General features: G+C 56.5%; 2 protein-coding genes across 2 annotated transcripts; one reads left to right on the top strand and one right to left on the bottom strand.

Annotated features, from left to right (window-relative positions):
• Positions 1-1,216: 1,216 nt before the first annotated feature.
• Positions 1,217-17,738, bottom strand: TADA2B (transcriptional adaptor 2B). Its single transcript, XM_081052853.1, has 2 exons — positions 17,463-17,738; positions 1,217-4,553 (listed from the first exon to the last, which is right to left on the bottom strand). The coding sequence occupies exons 1-2, from the start codon at positions 17,730-17,732 to the stop codon at positions 3,561-3,563; spliced, it is 1,263 nt and encodes a 420-aa protein (XP_080908979.1). The 5' UTR covers positions 17,733-17,738; the 3' UTR covers positions 1,217-3,560.
• A 577-nt stretch (positions 17,739-18,315) lies between these two features.
• CFAP184 (cilia and flagella associated protein 184) lies at positions 18,316-21,426 on the top strand. Its single transcript, XM_081032933.1, has one exon. It carries the CDS (start codon positions 18,341-18,343, stop codon positions 19,979-19,981), a length of 1,641 nt encoding a protein of 546 aa, XP_080889059.1. The 5' UTR covers positions 18,316-18,340; the 3' UTR covers positions 19,982-21,426.
• The last annotated feature ends 2,585 nt before the right edge of the window (positions 21,427-24,011 follow it).

Here is a 24,011-nt window from a genome sequence, read left to right as displayed (position 1 = left end):
CACGCACACACGTGTTAACTTCCCTTGAGTGCAGCCGCAGGCTGGCACGTGCCTGGGCTGCTGCTGGGGGCACACGTGTCCGCCTCAGGACCCCAAAGGGGACCACGAACACTGGGCCGCAACAAGAACATACAGTCTGCAAAAGCTAATGGTGACTCGCCCTCCTAGGGCGATGTGGGAAGAGGTGAGCGACTGAGGTGTCTGCTAAAACAGGAAAAACAACCTTCCACTGCTTTGCTAAGGGTTACTGCGAGGGCTGAAGATCAGTACTGTTAAGTCCATTACTGAATTAAAGAGCTGGGGCAGTCAGTTTAGTAGTTTGGAAGGATGTAGGTAAAATTCCCATCATTAAAGTTTCGATTTATATGATTTCAAAACATTTTTCTCTTTGCTTTTACGTTGCCTTAAATTATTTGGTCAAAAACACACCCCACAACTAAAGGCAGCCCATCCTAATACACTGAGAAAACAAGTGACTGGGAGTTATAGCTCTGCTTTTTATGCTGGAGCTATGAGTACATCTCACCTCCCTGGAGCTCATCGGTATGAGAAAAGCTACGCAAAGTCCTTTCCAAACTAAGTCCTGAGATGGGCCACCCCCTCGCCCCCTCCCTCTTCCACTAGAGCTGTAGCTGCTCAGAGGCACTCACCCTAGAGATGGCAGCTTACAGGCGGTGAGCTCGTTCTTCATGTCAGTCATCCAGCCACCACTAAAAGGAAAGCGTTTAATGACCTACAGTGAGTCGTCACTTAGCATCAACAGGTTCTGCGACACCAAGCGTAACGGTAACGAGACCAGTGTTACCACAGGCTGCTTGACACAAACAAGGGTTAGGTTCCCATGCACCCCCGTCGGCATTATAACCGCGGTGGGAGGACCTAGGAATTGGAGCTGGTAACCATCTGTGTTTCCGGGTTTGGCACAGGGAGCCCCGACACGGTAGTGTGGGCACCACGCTCCACTTAGGACGGCACGGCCCGGCTCCATGGAGGACGCGCCCCTCTCGGGTGCATCACTACTTGGAGGGCAGAGGGCATGCAAGGGTTCCCGCTTAACAAAGCAACTGGTTTGGAGGACAAACTGATTTGACGGAAAAGGGGGGCTAAAACATGCTGTCACATGCTGTCCCCAGCCTGTTTTTGAAAGCTGGCTCTGAAAAGCCGTTGAAGGCTTGAAGAACAGGTAGTAAGAAGCAATCAGTGACGCTATTTTGTTCTCAACTTGTTTAATATGTAAAAGGGCAATAAAAATGGTAGTCGGAGTTTCCGCTTTAATACATTCTTGGAATGTTGGCCATCCAGGGAGTATTTGAAAAGCTGAGTTACCAAACTTGACTCAAAGTTTGAGTTTAAATTCTGAAAAGCCCTAATTCCATGGAATGATGGTGACTAATTTACGGTGAGAAATGTAGAAATGTAAAGGCTCTGAGCTAACGTGGGGCAGGGACTCGTGACAGTTAAGAATCGCAGGAGTTGATGGGATAAAGGCAACCCATTAAAACTTTTCTCTTGTAACAAAGTGTTAATACTTTAACATAAATTAATTATACATTCATTATGGTGTTTTAAAACAGTCAAGCCTAAATAAATTCTTCATACCACCAAAAAGACATACATAAGAGAAACCTGCTTAAGCACAAAGTTTTTCATTTGACAGGTCTTAGGCTGGGCTGCACATTTACAGGGATGTTTTGCTTCTCAAGCTGAATGAAAGTCCGGCAATCATTTTATATAAAAAGAAGACTAAATTTAAAACCTCAGGAAACTAGGCATCTGCTGTAGAAAATCAATGAATGATGATACCCCAGTAGCGAAAGCCAGTGGTTCTCGAATGTTAGTCCGGTCACCTGGCAGCTTCGGACAAACAGCTCCATGGGCCCCTCCTCTAGTTCTGGACTCAGGAGGGCGGGTGAGGCCTGGGTGTCTGCATTTTAACTGCTCCCCAGGGGAGGCTGATGCCGCTGGTCCAGGAGCCCCGGGTGAGAACCACTGGCTGAACCTGTAAAACCTTAGCAGCTCCTTTCTCCCTCACTGCTCAGTGGAAGACAATGCCTGCTCATTTGCGGCAGTTACCCCGCAGGGGACAGTGGAGGTGTCTGCCTTCAGTAATGTCACCGGTGGCTCACTATCTGCTCCCGTCCTGAAGTCCTGGCTTAACTAACAGGGAGCACACTCGGCCGGCATGCACAGGACTTCGCGACTAAAGCCACATACAACACGTAGGAAATGTTTTCTTTAATGCTGACAAATTTACCCTAGGGGACAGAAGGATGTCAAAAGAAAGGAAAAGGCACCGTAATTAAGTCATCCTTGGAAATAATGATGGGTGTTTTTTTTCTTCCTATCACTTCACTGTAAGTGAACTTCAGGCCCAAACAAATGTTCTGGGAGGTAGCTACGGGGTCGGAGAGGCAGGGCCAGCAAGAGGAATGAGTGCTGGGTCTATGGTCACGCCAGACTCGAAAGCAGGGTCTTGTACATGAGACCCCTGAGCAGCAGGAAGACAAATGACTGACAAGTTCCAGAAGGAAGGTACCATATATTCCATGAAGGAGGGCCCCTGGAAAAACTGCTGAGCAGAGCTGGCCAGAAGCCACATCTGAGTCTGGTTTAAGCCACTGACCCAGAGGAGCTGCGCTCGGGCCTCGGGGAGGACCAGCATGTGAGCTGGCCCATCTCTCCTGGCTGGTGTGCAGAGCCCCTGGCGCACCGGCAGTTAAGGTGCTTAGCCAGGCTGGCTTGGTCCGAGTTTCAGGGAAAAGCGTACCCCCCAGTGGGCACTGCCAGAACTCAGAACTCAGCTGGAAACCTTCCGAGCTCGTGCAGCACAAAACGCGGCCAGCAGAGCCCCCAGGAAGGCTGGCTCAGTTCTGGCCGTCCACACGGGTCCCGTGTGCTCCCACTGACGTGTGATGTGCTGCCCCACGGGAGCCTGCCTGGGCAGTGCCTTTTCCCAAAGTGAGCCGGCGGGCTCTGCCCAGAGTGCACGAGGCAAGGGGCGGTTTGGGAAGTACGAGCTCAAACGCTGCCGCTCCAACAGTTAAAGGGAAGCTTGTCTGTGTCCAACACCAGCTGCCGCCCCAAGTTCCAAGGGTGCCTCCTCCTGTCCTTGGGCCTCACTTCCTACCTGCCCTCTCCGGCCACCATCTAAAGTGCCACGTGCCATAGGGTCAGGCTGGCAGCTGGTGGGCCAGCGAGGAGAGTTGCTCCTTTTACCCAGGCACAATAGTTGTGTACCAAAGGGAAGAAACTCACAAGAGGAATTCTCTAATCTCATATTCTCCAAACTGAACACATAAAGGCAAATCGTCATCTTAAAGTATTACTTTCAGGACTAAGATACAATGTACATGTATTTGCTTCCCCCATGATCTGATAAGATTGTTACTATTGCTTCTTTCAGAGGACCACGAAAAGAATTTATATCCTAAGAAAAGGAACTCAATTTGCTTACAAAAGAGCAACAACGGGGAAAGCGGTTCCTCCCCCACCCCCAGCCCAGTGGGTTTGGCCCCCGAGCGACGGAGGTCAGCATCAAATCCGGCGTCAGAGGCCCGGCTTCAGGAAGCATCCCTGGATATCCAACCACTCTCCGTGAGGAAGTTTAAAATCCTTTTCTTGAGGACTTTGTCCAAGTAACTGGGAAGGCGACTTTTGGAGGGGATTCCCTGCCGTTTCTGGAGGTGGTCTTTGATGATGATGGTTTTCACGGTCACGTAGCGGGCGGGGCTCAGGTTGAGAGAGCTGCACAGCACCTTCTCGCGGTCCGACAGCAGCTCGAAGCCCGGCAGGTTCTCGATGGCGGCGAACTCGCCGTCCTTGCCGTCCTCCCGGCCCCGCTTGGCGCCCGCCGCGCTCTTGTTCTCCTTCCTCTTCTCGCGCTTGTGCCGGGCCGCCTCGTACTCGGCCGACTCCTCCATCTTGGTGATGCCGTTCCGCCGGTAGCGCTGCAGCTCGCGGATCTTGGCGCGCAGCATCTTCTCCTTGTGCATGTTCTCGAACAGGTCGTCGAAGTCCTTGCAGGACATGAACTGGTAGAGCGGCCGCAGCTTCAGCCGCAGCTCCCGCTCCTCCTTGGTGATCTTGCGCTTGGCCGTCTTCTCCTTGTCCTTCTTGTCCTTGCCCAGGAAGGCGGGCACCAGGTTGTAGTCGCGCGCGATGTTCTTGCGCCGCTGCCGCTCCCGGAGCTTGCGCACGTACATGTCCACGTGGGCGCGCTTGAGCTCGATCTCCACGTCGTCGTCGTCGTAGTTGACCGAGAGCCCGCTGATGAGCGTCTCGGCGTCCTGGTCGTACTCGATCTCGTAGTCGTCCCGCAGCGGCATGTAGCCCAGCTGCTGCTGCTCGGCCACCGAGATGTCTAGGGGAGGCAAGGGGGTAGTGAGGCTGGGAGACAGGGGGCCTCCACTGGGGCACGTGTGGTCTGTCACCCGATTGGGGATGGTGTCGGGAATGCAGGCTTTCCCCAGGTTGCCGTGGATGTACATGCTTACGTAATGCTCCATCACTTCCTGGGGAGTCCGGGAAGCGCCAACGTGAGCAGCCATGTCTTCCTACAACGACAAGGACCAGAGTTATTTCCAGAGTCACAGTGCCGTTCTCAGGGTTTGCAAAACCCCCCGTAACATTTCCGCAAAGGCTACTTGGCCTCCTTCCTGTCATCCTCATCACCCGCCCCCCAAGACAGTCGATGGCACGTTCTCTTGGGCTACTCTTATCACCTGCGTGTCAAGGTGGGAAGGAACCTTCAAGGGTTCTGTGCGGGACAAAGTGAAGATGCAGAGGGGTCCTGGCGAGCCGGCGGCAGGAGACCAGGCCCCCGCTCAGATCTACATGTTCTCCTGGCCCCTTAAACAGGACTAGTGGGGGGCCACCTGCTATTGGCGTGCTGCCGCACCCGCCAACCCTGCACTCTCAAGGTGCACTGTGTACGCCCGGGAGCGCGCCAGGACACGGGGACGGGCCACACAGTACATCCAGGAGCGCGCCAGGACACGGGGACGGGCCACACAGTACGCCCGGGAGCGCGCCAGGACACGGGGGGACGGGCCACACAGTACATCCGGGAGCGCGACAGGACACGGGGGGACGGGCCACACAGTACGTCCGGGAGCGCGCCAGGACATGGGGGGACGGGCCACACAGTACGTCCGGGAGCGCGACAGGACACGGGGGGACGGGCCACACAGTACGTCCGGGAGCGCGACAGGACACAGGGGGACGGGCCACACAGTACGTCCGGGAGCGCGACAGGACACGGGGGGACGGGCCACACAGTACGTCCGGGAGCGCGATAGGACACAGGGGGACGGGCCACACAGTACGTCCGGGAGCGCGCCAGGACACAGGGGGATGGGCCACACAGTACGTCCGGGAGCGCGACAGGACACGGGGACAGGGCCACACAGTACGTCCGGGAGCACGACAGGACACAGGGGGACGGGCCACACAGTACGTCCAGGAGCGCGACAGGAAACGGGGACGGGCCACACAGTACATCCGGGAGCGCGACAGGAAACGGGGACGGGCCACACAGTACGTCCGGGAGCGCGACAGGACACAGGGGGACGGGCCACACAGTACGTCCGGGAGCGCGACAGGACACGGGGACAGGGCCACACAGTATGTCTGGGAGCGTGACAGGACACAGGTGAACAGGGCCACAGAGTACGTCGGGAGTGCGACAGGACAAGGGGACAGGGCCAAAGTGCCGTGTCTCCTCCCAGTCCAACCTCTTCATTCCAGACTAGAGAACAGACTCATCCAGAGTGAAGGCCCAGGCTCCCCCAATACCAGGGGGAACCTGTTCTACCGCCCTGCCTGCCTCCCAGAACAGCAGGGACAGAGCCTGTGTTTGACACTCCCCAGGGCTGGGAGGGCCACCTTGCCCCTCTTGTCGGGGCGGTGCAGGGGACTGGGTAAGCGCCTTTACTGGGCGGGGGGCGAGGGGCTTCATGTATGACAGCCTCCATATTAGGTAGCTCTCCGAAAATCTGCCCAGGGCTGCAAGCACTCACGCCTAGGAGAAGGTAACATGAACACCGGGGTTATTAATGGGAGGAAACTGTACAGGCCCCTCAATCTTTTCCTTCTGCCAAGAGACCTCTTCCTTAAAGCCAACCGCTAAAGCCACTTCAGAAAGCAGCTGCCCGACATGCGCACTCATCCACCCAGCAGCCACTTAGCACCACGCCCGCAGCCTGCACTCACCCTTCTCTGTTCTCGTGCTGCCTTCCGCCCCAGCAACGCTCACCCCTACAAGACAGGGGTGGTCTCTGCACCCCCAAAGGCCAAACTGGAACCCAAGAAACTAGCCAATCCGTTCAGGCTGTCAGCTGATGACAAAGGGGGCACTGTGGGAAGGGACGTATTCGTGATACAGTGACCAGACCCTACATCTGGGGCTCATCTCTGGGGCACAGGGAGTCGAGGGGGCGCTGTTCCCACCAGGCGCTGGGGTGCTGAGGGCGGGGCTTAAAGGCACAGCAACAAAGAAGGCAACAGTGGGACCTAGCATGGGAAAAGGGAAGGTCAGAGCTATGAAACTAGACTCTGCTTGTATGGGGATGAATTGTTTACACGATTTCTTCTTTAAAAAAACAATCACCATGAGCATCAAATCTGTTCACTGTATGTTCCCAGGAAGCATATGGTCCAAAACGTGAAACAAAACCAAGTCACAACCATCCCCTGGATCTACTGCCACTCTGTGTGACCCAGTGCAGCCACTTCCCGTCTCTGAGCCTCAGGTCTTCCCCAGTAAAGGAGCAGGGGGTCGGCCCCAGCCACCCCCACTCATTCCGAGCCCTGTCAGCAGAGAACAGACGTGCAAAAGCTGCACACACTGCAATGGGCTTTGCACCAGTCCCCCCTCGTACCGTGGCCAGTGAGGGGCTGGTGAGCGCTGGCACTCTTCCAGTCATGCCAGCCTGGCCCAGGTGTATGCAGAGCAAGCACCAGGCAGTGGCCAGGGGCATGGTGGAGCCTTGCCCGTGGCTTCTCCACCCCCTGCCCCGCACAGCTCTGTCCAACGCTGCAGCCGCGGCAGATTCAGTCATGTCCAGGGAGCCTCCCGGTGAGGAAGCTGGGTGCCCCGAACCCAGATTTCATGGTCAGGAATTCGCCCCGGCCTGGCCCCATGAGAAGACCTGCACTGAGGCTGGGGGGGGGGAAGGGCGATGACGAGACAAAGATGGAGCCCCAGCTGCCTCCCAGCTAAAGCCTGAGCTCACCCTGAACCTCAGCAGTATGCCTTCCAAAAAGCATCAGCCGCTCAGAGCACCACATCTGGGATACAATTTACATCCTGAAACAGGATTCTGAGTAACCAAGTGGCATCTGAACAAACCGAGCTTGTTTGTATTTTTTATTTATTTCTATCGACTTGAACTCTCCGGGAACAAACAGCAGATTGCAGGCAGCAAGGACGCCTCAGGGCAGGGGGCCAGAGCAGCAGCGGCCTCGGGTCAGCGCTCACACCTCTGTCCTCCCGCTGAGCTCTGCAGGCCCTGCGCTGCCGCCTCCTAGGCCTGACAACCAGGCCAGCCAGATCCACGTGGCCACTGTGCTGACACCTCGCTCGTCCAGGTCCTCTTTAGGTAACAAACGGGACTCTGCTCTCAGGAGATATTTATGAAGCCACCAATCAGAGGGCTAGTGCCTTGTCACCAGGAGCCCAGGAACTCCTATCATCAAGCAACCTGAGCCATTGCCTAAGAACAGCTGAGAAGCCGTGGCTAGGAGACCACTGGCCATCAGCTGCTTCTGAGAGAAGTCCCCTCAGGGGCTATCATGTTAGTTTACTGGTCAGTGAGCAGGGCCCAGGAACATACACAGGGCCCTAATTTTCAAGGCCTCCCTCTGAAACGAAGAGTGAGGGTCATAATGGAACAATCAAAACACAGGTGACGACATGGCTGTGATTCTAAGGAAACCCACAGAGAACAGCCAGGTTCAGTGAAGCTAAATTACAGTAAAGAAGTATTTACAAAGGTGATTTAAATGGCACCAGCTACCGCATTGCTACCGCGTCCTGGCATTCCGCCATCACATTCTAAACTTTTCTCCAATCTTCACGTGCTAATGGGCCCCCTAAGACTCACCTAGCTCCTGGGAGAGACAAGTGTCCCATCAGCACATTACACCACCACGCATGACAGCAGCTGACTGCCGGGTAGGGCATTCTTTCCCTAACATGTTCCAAGGGCAAAGGTTTTGCTTAATCTGAATGGATGGATGGGAGGATGGGAGGATGGGAGGGTGGGAGGGAATGCAAAGCAACAGAAGTGGGTTTGGAGAAATGAGATTTGGAGAGAAGGTTCAACTCAAGTACAACTAAAATTAAAGAGGAACACAAGCATATACTGAAGTGGGTTTTCCCCACCGCAGCACGCAGAAACACATGGGGAAGTAACCCAAAGTCTATGGAAAGAGGATTCCAGGTTGGTTTTTCCCTTCATGCTGTCTTAAAAAAAAAAAAAAGATTCCCATCGTTGGAAAAAGATACAGAGGTAGATATGCTGCTTCCTTAAAGTCCTTTGGAAAACACGGGAAAATGTGCCTTTAACACACTGAACGCGGCCCGAGACCTACTTGGAAGGCCGCTAGGCTGAGGCCTGATGCCGCCGTCAGGAGAGGACGCGAGTGCCCAGTAAGGACGCCAGCTGCCCCGGCTGCTCCCGCCTCCCCGGCCTGCTCACGGCCCACGTGTGCTGGCCCCCGGCACCTGAGCAGGGAAGGGGGAAGAGAACAGGACCGAGAAGGGCCAGCTCCCGCCAGGGGGGCTCGCTCAGGGCTTCTTTCCTCCCCACCCTGGCCAGGCCCGCCTCTGCCCATTCTGACCTAGACGGCTCCACGCCGGCACGCAATGGGGCCACTCCTGCGTGTGACAAACCTTCAGAGGCTCCCAGCAGCGTGAGAGCTGGCCCGTGATCAAGGGTGAAATTTTAAAACATCAGGACCATGGAGGTTTTCCTGAAAGTGAAACTGTTCCTCTCAAGGATCATGCTTCATCCCAAGATTACATCCTTCCTACTTGGGGCGAGTAGGATCATCTTTCTTTTTGTGAAATGGTGACAGGTAATTAATTAGATCTTTAAAAGTTTTGGTAATATTACTTGGCAAACTTGAAGTTAGCAAGTCTGTATCAGCTTCTAAAGTATTTTCTTTCAATATGATGGGTCTGTGAAATCTGAAGGTCCGCTCAGCCAGACCCCGCGGCGTGCTGTCCAAGGCCCTCTCCGACCTGCCCTTGGACCGAGCCAGAGCCACGCACCCCGCAGTTCCCCACCCACGCTGGAAATGCCCTTTCCTCTATGTGCACAGGCTCTGGGGTCAGCCGTTGGAAGCCAGTCCTGGCTCCACCCTTTATTAGCTGAGTAACTTGGGCAAAGTACTGACCGTCTCTGCCTCAGGCCCTCATGTGAACTACGGGGGTACACTGCTCCCTGCTGCACGGGACGGGAGCAGAGCCTGCGGTAACACTGCACAGCGGCCGGGGCTGGGCACGCTCTGTGCCCCGTCAGTGTGGGCCACTGCGACGGCATGAAGCAGGGAGCTGCACTTCCATAACCTGTCTTTCTCCCTCAAGACCCAGCTCATCCCGTGCAGGAGGCCCCCGACCATGCCGGGCTGGGTTCAGAATCGGGCTCAGTCACTTCCAGGCGTGAGATCCCCTGAAGTCCTGCTTCTTGCTGCAGGGTTTTGCCAGGATAGAGGAAAAGTCACGGAACAACAGCACGTGAGTGCTTGCCACATACATCTCCCTGGTCCGCCTAGCAATCCCCAGGACGGAGTATGAGTGTTACATGCCCACTGTACAGGTGAGGAGGACAAGCTCAGGCTCAGCTGCCCCCAGGGCACAGGCCAGTACACGCCGAGCCCGAGCCCAAGCCCGTCTGAACGCAGGCCGCCCGGCGGCAGAACACGCTTCCCTGTCACCGTGCCCTCACGGGGCCGAGATGATGCAGGCACACCAAGGTCCCTGGGGTCCAAATGCTTCCTGACGCCCTGAAACAGCAGAGCAAGGCCAGGCGCTGGGCGCTTCTGTCCAGACGAAGCACGTCACGGAAGCATGGCCACGCCTCTGGGGCAGAAGGCTCCCGGCAGCCTCTGTGATGGCGAGGGCCTGCGGCACCCACGTCCTCCCTGGGCAGAGTTGAGTCCAGGGTCTGCACACACGAGCGCCTTTGGAGAACTGCACTATCTGGCTTCCCATGCAGCTGGGCAGGCTTGCTCCGGAGCACCGTGAATGCCACTGCCACCCTCCTGGCACAGCCCTTCTCACAGCCACGTCTGGACTGCGAAGCAGGGCAGAGGCCTCCAGGCTGGTTTTCTTCCCCTAGTGCTTGGCGCCGGGCTTAGGGGTGGGGGCTTCCTTTTTCTTTAAGTGCAGAAACAGCTTCAAAGGGGCAGAAGCAATGAGAAGGCTCATCGCATGAACCTGTGGCTCCCGGAGAGCTGGCTCGAAGGGGAGCAGAGATCCCAGGACGGGGGGACATGGTGGGAGCATCTGAGCACCCAGCAGAAGGGTAAGAGTCTCCGAGGGACAGTGCACGTCCTAAAGCGCGAGGAGGGACCATTGCGGGCGAAGGGAAGCGGGAGGGGGGACCACGGGCTCGGGGCCTGGTATCAGGAGGGAGAGGTGTGGGAAGCTGGGGCCACAGACTCCGAGCCCCGGAAGGGGCGCTCCGTGGGCCGACCAGCTCACGCAGGGGCTCATGCCCAGAAGAGGGCGCGGGCGTGTCGCAGACTGAACGCGCCAGGACACCAGCCTGTTCCTTATAAGCCGTGTGACATACGCTATCTCAGTCACACCGACACTTGTCTCCTTTCCCAACTGACTAAACATGGGCTTTGGACACAGGCTCTGGCCCTGCCCTCAGCCTCTCGTGCCGCACTGTCGTCACGTCCCTCAGGGCTCACTCCAGTGCCCCACCTCTGGGGGCCTCCTCAATCACTGGCTTCCAAGAGCAACCATGGAGCGCAGGCTTCCCGCCGTCGGGCTCCCAGCGGGCACAGAGCTTAGCGTAGGCTTCCCACAGCCGGCAGGGCTGGAACCCCCTCGGTCACACAGTGGGGCCCTGGCCATGGCCATTCTCCCGTCCAGCCTCATTCTGTCATCTGTAAAGTGCGGCTCCACTGGGCTGGCCCTGGGTCACCCCTGTCCACGCCCTCTAGACCCCCCCTCAGCCTTCCTGCCACTTCCCACTCAGCAGCCCGAACCCTCCACCGAGGATACACTGGTCATTGGCGCCACTTCCGACGTCAGAGGTCAGTGGTTCAAACTGGCCTTTGTCTGTCCAGCCAGGTCATCAGCCATTCCAGGGACCCTATGTTCCTCGGCCACCACTCCTGCTTATTGGGGTTTTTAGATGAAAAGTTCTATAAGCCTCAGTTCCAGGCTCCTGTCTTCTCTAGTCACTTAGAGAACTGACCACCTCACACAGGTGTGATGGCCCAAAGGTGACCAAAGCCTTTCTGGACAAATGGGCTACCTTCACAACAGCTTTAAACGGGGCGTGCCTCACGGTGAGAAACAGCACGCGGGTCCTCAAAACACTCCTCAGAGTGACCCTCCGATCCAGTAAGTACCCAAAGGACTGAAAGCGGGACCCCAGCAGGTAACTGCATACCTGTGTTCACGGCAGCATTACTCGCAGCAGCCAAACGGGGAAGCAACCCCAGTGTCCATCCGCGGGTGAAGGGATAAGCCCGGCGTGGGCTGCCCACACGGCAGATCCACCGTCAGGAAGGAAGGAAAGTCTCTGACACCTGCTACAACCTGGGTGAACCCCAAGGGCGTTATGCTCAGTGCGATAAGCCCGATACAGCGAGATAAATACTATGATTCCACTTCCTTCAGGTCTCTAAAATAGAGAAATTCAGGGACAGCAAGTAGAAGGGTGGGCGCCAGGGGCGGGAGAGGAGGGAACGGGGAGTTGTTTCATGAGAACAGAGGTTCAGTTTATGAAGACGAGGAAGTTCTGGAGATGGTGGCGATGGTGACACAAGGTGAATGTTTAATGCCACTGCACTGGACACTTACAAATGGTTATAATGGTCAATTTTATGTTATGTGTATTTTACCACAATAAAATAAACTTTAAAAATGAAAACTTGAAGGCGTCAGGGCTTTACTCCACAGCAGTGGTTCTTAAAGCGGGGTCCCTGGGCCGGCAGCTAGGGCCACCTGGGAGGCTGTTAGAAACGCACGTTCTGAGCCCTACCCAGACCTGCGGACTCAGAACCGGGGTGGGTGGCGTGTGCACAGTGCGATCTAACAGGCCCTCGCTCGGCGTCCGAGTCACTGCAGGCTGAGAACCAGTGCTCTGCGTTCCCCCACTGATCCTAGCTGGTTTCTCCATCCAGGCCCCCCCACCCCCACCACCACCCTTCAGAGCAACTCCTGAAGGCCCCGCTGTCAGGATGCTCGCGGGATGGACGGACGGACGATTCCCAACACAGAAGGGACTCGGCCTCACTGAGGTGACGGTTCCCTGTTGTGGCTCCACGGACCACCGCGGCAGGATTCCCTGGGGTTCTCTCCGTAGCGTGGAGAGACGCTAACTCAGGGGGCCTGGGCCTCCGGGGATCCTCAGGTGACTGCTGTGCGGCTGGTGGACCAACGAACTAGGTGGTTCTAGGCAGACGGTCAGAAGGCCTGGCTCAGCCGCCTCCATGGCCCACAGCTGCTTTCCACTTGTACATGAGGGACCAGGGGGACAGCTGAGGAGGAGCAGGGGGTGTGAATGTCAAAGGGCCCCGCTCAGAGCCTGGCACTCAGCACACACTCAACACAGCTCAGCCTGAATCAGCGTCAACAGCCCGTTAACGCCCTGGCGGCCTGGCGCTCAGGGATTTTCAAAACGTGACCCCACACAATCTTACCTCCCTGTCCCCACCCCGAATCCTCCACTTCAGGTAGCTGGCTTTTACGTGGCTCACAAGGCACTGGACTCCTAGCACATGGAACCCCCCTCGTCCACACTACCCTTCCACCCAGAAAGCCTTCTCCTCTCCTTTCCACCAAAGGAGCTCCTGAGCTCACGTAACCACACAGCCCCATCTCACTTCTATCCGTGTCTGCATCCAACGCACGTGCTGGGGGACAGTCTGTGCCTGTGACACAGGAGCTGACCTAACGGGCCAAGTCAGAGCTGGAAGAGTGAGAACAAACGCACAGAGCAGTGAGTGTTACACATCCGCTACCCCCCAGCCTTCTGAAGGTCTATGATCGTCTGCAACAGGCAAATGCTTCATTCATGACCCTGCACCTGCCTCCGATAATCAGCCTGTACACACAGGCACAAGGCCCTGCCCGGGCTACACAGAAACTCACACTCCTTTTCATTTTGTTACCATTTTGAAATTAAGCCGCAACCTCATTCCCAAGTGATGTATGATTTTCTTACAAATAAGGACCTTCTCCTACTTAACCACAATATCACCATCAACATTAGGAAATTAGCAAAGATGCATTATTACCACCTGAACCAATGAAGTTCTGTCCCAACAACGTCCTTTACCGGCAAGGACCCAGTTCAGAATCACGGATTGCGTTTAGTTCTCTGCTGTTCCTTGGTCTTTGGTTTTCCTCACCTGCTTGGGCTCTGACACCTGGCTGTGGTCTGCGTCCCAGGTACACGCACAAGTGCCCCACAGCCACCCTCCCACCCACGGACACGGTTCTCACCCCACTCCACTCGTGCGCTGCCATCCCGTGCCCGGAGCCCTCACTCCACTTCCTGGGCTATGGAACATCACACCAGGCCGCCCCTGCATGGAGTCCCTACTCGCCCAGGGCTTCTCCCCAGACCTCACTGCGAGATGGCCACCCTCCTTCCCCTGCTCAGGTGAGAGCGCCCATACCTGCTATCATGGCTGCGCAGTCTGCAGACCTCACATACTTTGTCGTTGGAAATCTACTTCAAAGAGAACTTGAATCCCACCTCCCCCAACGTCCTTCTGACCAGCACTGCAGAGGTCAGAGGTCATCTGGCCTTCCTCAAGCCCTTCAGTTTCTCTGGCAGCCAATCAACTAGCTCCAGCTCACCTACCACTGTCTCCAAAGTGCCATAAAACATGGCACCTTGCTGTTTACAGCTGTTTGTGTTCCAGCAAGATGTGCATTTTCTAACTCAGAATCTGCACAGCACCCACCACCAAATAGCTGCCCTGAGGCGCTCAGAAGCCCCGGCGCTGTGATTCTGTGGGTCACAGTCCTCCTGACACCCGTTCCCTGGTCTCGTATGCACCGGCGTCTCCTCTACCCATCCTCCATCCTCCCTGCATTCATCACGTGGGCACAGAGTCAAAGCCTGGCCGCGCTGCTCATCCCCAAACTCCCCCAGCCTCACTGCTGGCACCCCTCAGCCACGCTGGTTTCTGGGACAAAGTGTGAGCAAACGGCGCCACACTTCATCAACATCCCTTTCCCTGGGGTCTCCTGAAATTGCGCCATCGCCATGAACGCGACACAAAGCAGTACAACCCTGGGGGTCACAAGTCACATGCCATCTGAGAAATCAGAATGAACAGTCTCCCCTTCCTTCCTTTACATCACTGTCCCCGATCTGCACGTTGCCTTTCTCTATACTCCACACCCAGCCCGTGACACGTGGGTCCTGGGCCCACCAGGTCACCTCCCACCGAGGCAGGTGAAGACTTCGGTCCTGTGAAAGGCCTTCCGGTCTGGCCACACCTCACATGCACCAATCAGCTCCAGGCTCTGACCCGCCCGAGTTCATGCTCTTCCACTTATACCGAGAGGTTAGGGCCCAGGCTTTGGAATCAGACAGGTCTGTGTCTAAGACCTGGCTTTACCACGTGGAAACCCGAGGCATCCTCGACAAGCATTTGCAATGACCAGAGTCGCTGCTCTTCAGCTGTCCACTAAGAAGCCAGGCCCCAGGCTGCTGTGAAGAGCACGTGAGACGTGTATGGAAGAGCCCGGCCCAGATGGGCATGCGCCAAAAATGGCACACGCGGAATATACCGCTATGGGCACGTAGCCGCTCATCTGCTCAGAAGGGAGCCACAAATCTTGGGGCTGCGCAAGAGCCTCTGATGAAGAATACGAAGTCTCGAGGGTGAATCAGTGAGCCCGGAGAGCACAGCCAGAAGCCTACTCGAGTCCCGCGGCTCAGAGCACGCGGCCTGGGGACCACAGGCGGGCAGCACCCCTGGTTAGCACGCACACCTCTGGCCTCCCCCTGAACCCACCAGGGAGAAGGTGCCGGGCCCCCAGGCCTCTGGCTGTGTCTCTTCTAACAGCTGCACCGGCTCTGAGTGGGAAACTGCATTGTAACAGGCTCCCCAGAGGACTCGCGCATTAAAGTTTGAAAAGTACTACTTTAGAGAATGCCACCCTTCCAGTCCCTTGCTTCCTCCAAAACACTATAAATGTTTTAGTCCCTGGGCTTGCTTTTCATGTGCTTTCCACCAGGCTGCAGGGACGGCAGTGTCGACAGTGCAGCTAGGAGCTCAGACTCTGAAGTCCCACTACACAGTTCCAACCCGCTGCATGGGCTGCTGTGAAGCTCTAAGGAGACGGACACAGACCTGGCACTCAGCAAGGCTCCCGCCATGTCAGCTGTATGCGCGGCTACGGCAGAGCTGCGTGCCGGAAGGATGACGTGGGCAAGGGACGGCTCCCTGAGGCACTGACGCGTAAGGCGAAAGAGCAGTCATGGGCCGTAATTTGGGGAAGAGCCCTCTAAGCAGAAGAAATAACAAATGATCAAGGGGAGGCCGCTGGGATCCCACAGGTGGGATAGACACTGGAAGGCCCCCGAGGCTGGGAAGTTTCATCTGAGCGCGCCTGCAAACCACTGCAGGCTGATGGGATGTGACATGTCTTCCAAGATCACTCTGATTATGGCGTGTGGAATGGGCCGCTGGGCACAAGATCGAGGCCGGGCGAACGGACAGGAGGCTCCAGAAGTGGTCAAGGCAAGAGATAAACATCAGCCTGGACTAAGGCTGTGAGAAGTGGCTCGCTTCCATAAACAGTTTGAAGACAGAGCTGCTGCTGTACTGGACATGAAAGGAGGAGCTGAGGGTGGCTTTTCTGTGCGGCCTGAGTCACCAGGTGAGGTGATGTGAGATCTGAGTAAGGGAGGGTTGGGGGGTGCATGCAGGTAAGGACGCCGGGCAGCGGTGTGACCCTGAACCCTGGAGCTGGGGAAGAGTTCCAGTCTCGGGACCCAACGGTCACAACCTTGGCAGCGCCTTGAAGACAAGGACGAAGCCTTTCTTGCCTTCAGAGTGTTTCACTATCGTATAACATGCCCGACGCACATCAACAAACTGCATTTCCAGACAAAGCGAGATGGAGATTTCTGGAGGGTGGCGAGCTCGATGCCGCTGCTTAGGTGAGGAGTTGCAGAGCAGTGTCTGAGGAGCTGGGAGAAGAGTCAAGAATCGCTGCAGAACGGGTCTTGGTCCCTGCAGCCTGGCTCACTTTACGGAAAGGAAGCAGAAGGAAGTAACAGGGTTGGGGAGAAGCGTGGAATGTCTTCTACAGGAGCCCAGGAGGAGGGGAGCAGTGCGGGAGAAGTGGTAAGATGAAAAGCGGGTTCAGGGAAGTAGGGGGACCATCACATACAAGGGTCTGGAAGGCTCAGGGCGCTGGGGTCGCGTGTGTCCCATTTCCCACAATGCCTGGGGGCAGCCCCACGCGTGGCAGCCGTGGGCCGGAGCACAGCCGAGGTCTTCCTTTCCCGTCGGCCGGGAGCCTCCCCCTGCAGAGCGGAGAGAGCTGCTCCGCGACCGCGGGAGAAAAGCAGCCCGGCACCGTGTCCCGCTGGCGTGCGCGCGTGAAGCCAGTCCGGCTGTCCCCTTCGTGTCAGGTAACAGCCCCGCACAAGCTCTGAAGACACGACAACACCCAGGACACACGCGCCCTCGGCCACGCTCCTTTGTCCGGTACTTACTGCCGCTCCTCCCACGGCGTCCCGGGTGCTGTGGGCCCCAGGACGACACAGCCCCTAACGGGGCACGAGGGCGCCCGCAGACCCCGCACAAGGCCAGCAGGCTGCGGGCGCCAGGGACGTGCAGCGGCGACACAGCCGGCGACACAGCCGCGGGGCGCTCTCCGCGCGGAACCGTGCCTCCCAGCGCCCCGCGGCCTCGGGGGACCCGCCCACGTCCCGCACGCCCCCTCACGCAGGCCGCCGGTCTCGCCGCGGCGCGCACTCAGCAAACACCCGTGGAAACTTCCCCACTGCTCAGGGTGGGGAACGGGCTGGGCGGCCGACAGGCCCCGCGCCACCCCCGCCGGCCACTTCCTGGCGTGTGACCTTGGGCGCGCAGCTTCCCCCGCGCCCCGCGCCCCGCGCCCCGCGTCCCGCGCCCCCGCGTCCCCGTCCCCGCGCCCACGTCCCCGTCCCCGCGTCCCCGTCCCCACGCCCGGGCCCTCGCGGAGTGCGCCGAGCGGCAGGTGCGCGTCGGCCGGCGCTCACCCAGTTTCCGAAGCCGAACTGCTCGATGGCATCCAGCAGCAGCTGCTCCTCGCGGCTGGTCCAGCCGCCCTCGGCCTCGGGCCCCCACAGCGTGAAGCGCCCGCCGTCCACCAGCTGGTAGCCGTGGTAGCGCCGGTGGTGGCCGATCTCGGCGCCGGCAGAAAAGCACTCCGGGCAGAGCTCGATGTCCTGGCACTCGGTGCAGCGGAAGCGCAGCGGGCTCACCTCGGCCAGGCAGTACACGCAGTACTTCTTACCGAGCTCCGCCATCTTCCCCCGCCCGCCGCCCGCGCCCGCCGCCGCCGCCGCGCCCGCCGCCCTCGGCGTCTCCCGGGCCGCCGCCGCGCTCCAGCAACCGCCGCCAGCGGCCGCCGCGCCGCCCCGCCCAGGCGCCGCCGGAGCCGGCCAGCCGGGCCGCGTCCCGCCTCAGCACGCAGGCGCCCTCCGGCCGGCCCGGCCGCCGCCGCCGCCGCCGCCGCCGTCGCCCCGCCGCATCGCGCAGGCGCCCCGCGCGCGCCACCGCGCGGGGACCCGGCGCGCCACTCTGCGCCTGCGCGCCCCGTGCGCCGGCCGCCCGCCCCTGCGAGCCTCTGCCGACGCCCCGCCCCAGGCCTGGCGGGGGGACCCGGGCGGAAAGTTGACGCGCCGGGTGCGCCACGCCCCTCTCGGCGCGAGCCTACTCCCTCTCCCAATCAACGCCTCCCGGCCTTCGCTTGCGGCCTCTCATTGGCCTGATTCTGCTGGAAGGCGGGAAGAATGGGCAGGGCGTCGGGCTGACGCCTGGCCAATCGCCGGACCCACCGCGAGCGCCTCTGGTTGCCCCTGGAAACCTAACAGGCGGCAGTGGGCGTCAGTGGCGCCGGCGGAGCCGGAGGGAGATGGAGGTCAGCCACTCGGAGCACACGGGGGACCCTGAGCAGGGAGACAGAGATGTGGCGAGCCTGGCCTCGCGGCTGTCCGAGATCAAGGCCAGCTCTGGCTCCCAGTCCCCCGCGGACACCGCGGAGCCCGAGCCGCCGCCGGAGACCGTAGAGGCTTCTGAGGGAGGCGTCGGCGTGGCCGAGCCGGCCGAGCCCTCCGAGCCCCGGGAAGGGCCGGCGGCCACCGAAGCCGCGGGCAAGGAGGGGCCCGGAGGGCGGGAATGGCCGACCGAGGCCGAGCGAGAGGAGGTGGCGGAGGCCGGACCTGAGGCGGAGCCCGAAGGCGGGCCCGGGGAGCCCGAGGAGCCCGAGGAGCCCGAGGAGCCCGAGGAGCCCGCGGAGGAGCCCGGGGACCAGGAGGCGGAGGCCAGGCGGCAGGAAGCCCCGGCGCGGGGCGCTGTGCCGCTGCCCACGAGCGGCCAGGAGGAGGCTGCCCCTGCCCCGGAGGCCGAGCGTGGCGGCCGGGAGCGGGAGGAGAAGGAGGGCGCGGGCGCGGGGGGCAGCCCGGCCGGGAGCGAGCCGGCGCCGCGCGGAGCCCACGGGGCGCTGGAGGAGGGCCTGGAGTGGACGGCGGAGGTGCAGAGGGCGCAGGAGCAGCAGCTGCGCGCCGAGCTCCTGGACCAGTACCGCGCCCTGGTGGTGGAGCGCGGCTGCTACCAGCGCTACAACGTGTACCTGCAGCACAAGATCTGGGACGCGCTGCGCAGGAAGAAGGGCCTGGACCCAGCCGAGGGGGCCGACAGGGGCGCGGAGCCCGAGCCCTCCGAGAAGGAGGAGGCGTACTTCAGCTACCTGGCCGTGCTGGAGGAGCTGAGGAAGCAGCAGGCAGACGACCTGGACTGGTACCGCCAGGAGCTGGCCCAGCTGCAGCTGCAGTGCGAGGAGAAGCTGACCACGGTGGACAAGGCGTGGCGGGACTTCCAGGCGCTCAAGAAGCAGGTGATGCTGCAGGCCCTGGGCAGCTGCCGGATGCGGGGCGGGCGCCAGGCCGCCCTGCGAGAAGTGGAGCAGATCCAGGCGTTGGAGGACAAGAAGGAGAAGGAGATGAGTGCCGTGCGGCTGGAGCACGTGCAGCTGAGGCAGGGCCTGATGCATTTTGATACCAAGATGAGGGCCCAGGAGGACATGGCCGGGGGCCTGCTGCTCATCGACTTTGAACAGCTGAAGATTGAGAACCAGACCTTCAATGAGAAAGTCGAGGAGCGCAATGAGGAGCTTTTAAAACTGCGCAAGAAGCTGAACAACAATGTGCAAATAATTACCCACGTGAAAGAAAAGCTCCACTTTATGGAAATAGGAAATGCAGGCAGAAAGTCACAGCTCTCGGACATTGAGGCTCAGGTGGCCCTAAAGAGGGACATCCTGACCAAGACTAAGCAAGCCAGAGACAGCCTGCGGATTGACAACATCAAGCTGAATCAGAAGAGTGGGCTCCTGGGCAAAGAGTCTCTCCTTCGGGACATGGAAGAGAAGGTGGGCAAGACGGAAGGGCTCCGGCAGCGCTTGGAGTCCCTGAAGCACCACCACGCTGGCCTTACCCTGTCCTGCCGAGGAGTGAGGCAGAAGATCCGGGAAGCCAGAGCCTTTCTGCCCTGTTGACATGGCTGATGAGAAGAGGCGGCAGAACGGCTCCAATCTCGGCACATTATCCTCCGTCAACTTATTCTCCATTTGTTGCCACTCTTTAAAAGGCCTCTGATATTTAGGATGGAACTACACTTTGTATCGCATAATTTTTCAGCTTCCAAAATTGGGTTAGCAGTTTTATAGGGGTTAAGTAAAACAAGTCCAGAGAAACAAACAGGAAGTATACATGACTTCTCCTAAAAAGCTGCTAAAAGGCTTTTTGTATCTGAGCAATTCCATAATTTCAATGGCCTGATACTGAGAACTGTTCCTCTGCCATATGTGGGAAGGTTCAACCAATGGGCAGGATACCCAAAAATTCCTGTGCATTAAGCCAATTAATATTAAATCCCTTTGAATTTATTAAGCTGTGTAGTCTCAAGTCTGTCTCAATTCAAAGCTCACTCATTCCCTTAGATTAACCTAAAGTGTGTTTCCTTTGAAGCCAATAAAGGTTGATTAAAATCCCTTGCTACATTCCACAGCTTGAATATACTTTTTAAAATAGTAATATACTTATCCAACCACACAAACGTAACAGTGAAGGGAGTAAGATCTTTGACTTCCTACTTCCATTCTCCTTATCCTCTACAATTTTTGTTTTCTCCTGACCTGTTCATCAAAGCCAAAGTTAAGTAGTAAATCACTGGTGAACAGAACGTTTGCTGTGTGCCTCCAATGAGAAGCAGCATTGGGTTCTTCTGTGGTTGGGGAGGCTTCAGAGTGAAACTGGCAACATGCTTGGTGCCTTCACCAAGCAAGCGGCTTTCATTATAAATGTCCATCCCTTTGGTTCACTAGAGGGAGAACGGGTATCGTCAGCTGATTTTGACCCATTGGCAAGTATCTAGGGTTGTGGGGACAGAGCCAGGAGTTCAGTTTCCAGGCTCTCGGCCTCACGTGGAAAGGTGCTGCTGGCTCAGGTAGTAAATGGCCATCAACTGTGATTGGATGGACATCAGCTGTGGCTAGTTGGCCGTCAGCTATGACCAGTGAGCCACTGGCCACTAATATAACTGCTGTGGCTATGCTAGCAGAAAATGGGGGCTAGCAAGAAGATGGTGGCTGAGCTGGCAAGAGCGGATTGCAGTTAGCAAGTGAGGTTGGTTGGTTGGCAGAGAGAAATGGACGGCGGGTTGCGAACAGTGTGACTCCTGTTTCCTGTGTCTCCAACCCAGCCGCCAGCGAGAATATAGTGGTGTGACTCCCCTACCTATGGCTCCGTGGGTGTTCCTTTCTGGCCTCACCATATCCTGCATTCTTATGTGGGGGAGCAGAGACCCCCAGGCCGCCCCGCATGACAAGGGTGAAATAAACATTCCCTCATGGGCCTTGACTCCAGTCACAAAGCGCACAGATACAAAAGAGGCTGGCCTTGCTTTAAGGGGCACAATTACTGAAGCTCTCTCCAATTACATTACCGCCTGCTGGAGATGTTACAGTTAATTAGAAGATACATAATCTGTTGATTACTTCATAACAAGGTTCTTTCTAATTAGATTATAGGTGAGCTCTTAATCATAAAATACCAACACATTCACAAACTGTTCCTTGAGATAGATTGCGTCTGAGGAAGCATGGCAGACAGACCCTCACTCGTCCTCCCCGCAGCCCTGACGTGCTGTGCTTAGCCCCGTGCCAGCCTTTGACCCACTGTTTTTGACTGTCTGCTTAGTTCTCCTCGCCACAATGAGGCAAAGTCCCTGGGCGACAAGGGACTTGGTCAACATCCCCCACAGTGCCAAGGACATAATCGATGCTCAATACATTTATTAAACACGGGGGGGGGGGGGGGGGCCGCCGCCCGGTGGTCAGGAGGTTGGAGCTCCATGCTCCTAACTCTGAAGGCTGCAGTTCCATTCCCACATGGGCCAGTGGGCTCTCAACCACAAGGTTGCCAGTTCAACTCCTCGAGTCCCACAAGGGATGGTGGGCTGTGCCCCCTGCAACTAGAAAACAGCAACTGGATCTGGAGCTGAGCTGCGCCCTCCACAACTAAGACTGAAAGGACAACAACTTGACTTGGAAAAAATCCTGGAAGTCCACACTGTTCCCCAATAAAGTCCTGTTGTTCTTCCCCAATAATAATAATAAAAAAAACTAAATACATTAATATAATGCCAGTCTTGCTTCCTGAAAATAAGTGTTACTTGAATGCCTATTATGTATGTCGGGTCAAATTCAAAAATAATTATAGGAAGGTAGAGGATTTCTCAAGAAGTACAACCAATGAGGGGAATGACAGGGAAGTGGGCCTGTTGTCATAGAAGCCTACTACAGACACACAGCTGTCCATTCCAGGGAGAGTAGGTTGGTGCAAAAGTTAACTGCGATTTTTGCAATTATTTTTAATCTGTTAAACCGCAATTACTTTTGCACCAACCCAATAGCAACCTCTAAAACTAATGTTATTTTTATGAATGCTAAAATCAAAGGCTAAAGATATTTTCATCTCCTTGTCAAAAAGTACAGGAACTGAAAAATGCACCCACAGACAAATGTGAGTAAGAAGTTGTATGAAAGCAGACTTAAAAATCGGTCTGAGTCCGAAGTGCCCCCCTTCAAGATTCCGGACGTTTGTGTGTTTTATGGCGGCACCGGCTGGAGTGAATCAGGCACCTACCTAGGTGCAGCCCGGAGCATCTGAAAAGGACACACTGTTTCATTAATGAGTGAAAGTCATTTTGGTGACTTACCACATCTGGGATTTTTAATTATGTAAATAAAAATACGTTCTTTTTTTATAAGTTCATCTGCAGCCATAATTTAGATTTTGCCATTGTTTGGGGGTGCCTGTCCATTAAATAATATTGGAGTTCATACACCCCAATCTGATGTTTTGTTTTAAACTTTCAGAAAGTCTTAATGTCAGAGTGAGGAATCCTGCAAAAGCCAGGGATGGAAAGGACTCCAGGAGACCACGTCTGCTGTGTTAGGGGTATGTCAGAGGAGCTGGCCGAAGCTAAAGCTGGCAGGAAAAGCACCACTAAAATTCGTGTCTCCTCCTTCCCATGTAACAGTCCTTTCAAAGGCTCGTCTAATTTTTATTTAAATAAACAATGATTAAATACATGCATATTTTAATTAACAAATTTACACCCTCTCCAATTTTTCAATTGACATCTTCTAATAGTTCAACCACAGGGTGCCAAAGATGAGGTGCGAGGAGGAGAAGACAGGGCAGGGCTAGAGAACAAAGACTGGAATCCGACTGACCTGGATTCATTCTCTTCTGACGGTGACCTGGGACAAATACCAGGGACAAATACCGCAATCCTCTAAGCCTCAGTGTACTCACGTGTAAACTAGGAAAATAATATACTCTGAAGAAGTATCTCTTTTCTGGGTGGTGAAATTAGGATTGTTCTTTGTGCTTTTCTGTAATTTACAGGTTTTATACAATGAATATGCATTTAACTTAGGGGAAAATCCAGATTTTTAAAAATTCCTAAGTTCACCAAGAGTGCAAGATACTGAAAGTTTCTATGTCAAGAGCATGAGTCTAGCTATCTACTGCAATTTGTTTCTTTTAATGATACAATCTGTTTGGCATCTTATTTCAATCCTCACAAATCAGTGGATAGGTGCTTTTTAACCTTGGTTATAGAAAAGCAAGATGAGGCTTAGAAAATTTCAATTCTCTTGTTCCTAACCTGCAGGTAAACTGCACCCTTAAAACTTGGGTTTATTTTTGATGGGAGCAGTTTATTAAAAAAAACTGTTGAGGTTCTGGGGTCCAGCCTGGAGTAGGAGTAACTCGTTCTGTTGTGTTGCCAGAGAGAAGGCCACTACCCCTCTGTCCCTCCATCGGGAACCCCGCAGGGCTCAGGCATCCCAGGAAAGGGGTCAGGCAGTTAATCCTGAAGACGGTGCCTGGACGTGGCCGGCCCAGTGGAGCAGCCCCGCCCTACAGCAAGATGTCTGCAGGGGCGGCGGTGCTCACGGAGGAGCCAGAGCCAAACATGAGCTGGACATGCTCAGGCTTCTTAGAAATACCTGGGAC

This window comes from Rhinolophus hipposideros (genome assembly GCF_964194185.1).
Source record: "Rhinolophus hipposideros genome assembly, chromosome: 1".
In the NCBI taxonomy this organism is placed as follows: Eukaryota; Metazoa; Chordata; class Mammalia; order Chiroptera; family Rhinolophidae; genus Rhinolophus; species Rhinolophus hipposideros.
The sequence above is the reverse complement of the archived record's forward strand: the minus strand, read 5'-3'. Positions and strand labels throughout refer to the sequence as shown.

Bases quoted from the DNA above. Each gene is read 5' to 3' on its own strand.
- TADA2B (XM_081052853.1), bottom strand. From the start codon at position 17,732: ATGGCGGAGCTCGGTAAGAAGTACTGCGTGTACTGCCTGGCCGAGGTG. The intron at 4,554-17,462 runs GTGAGCGCCGGC...TTGTCGTTGTAG, and splicing joins AGTTCGGCTTCGGAAACTGG to GAAGACATGGCTGCTCACGT.
- CFAP184 (XM_081032933.1), top strand. From the start codon at position 18,341: ATGGAGGTCAGCCACTCGGAGCACACGGGGGACCCTGAGCAGGGAGAC.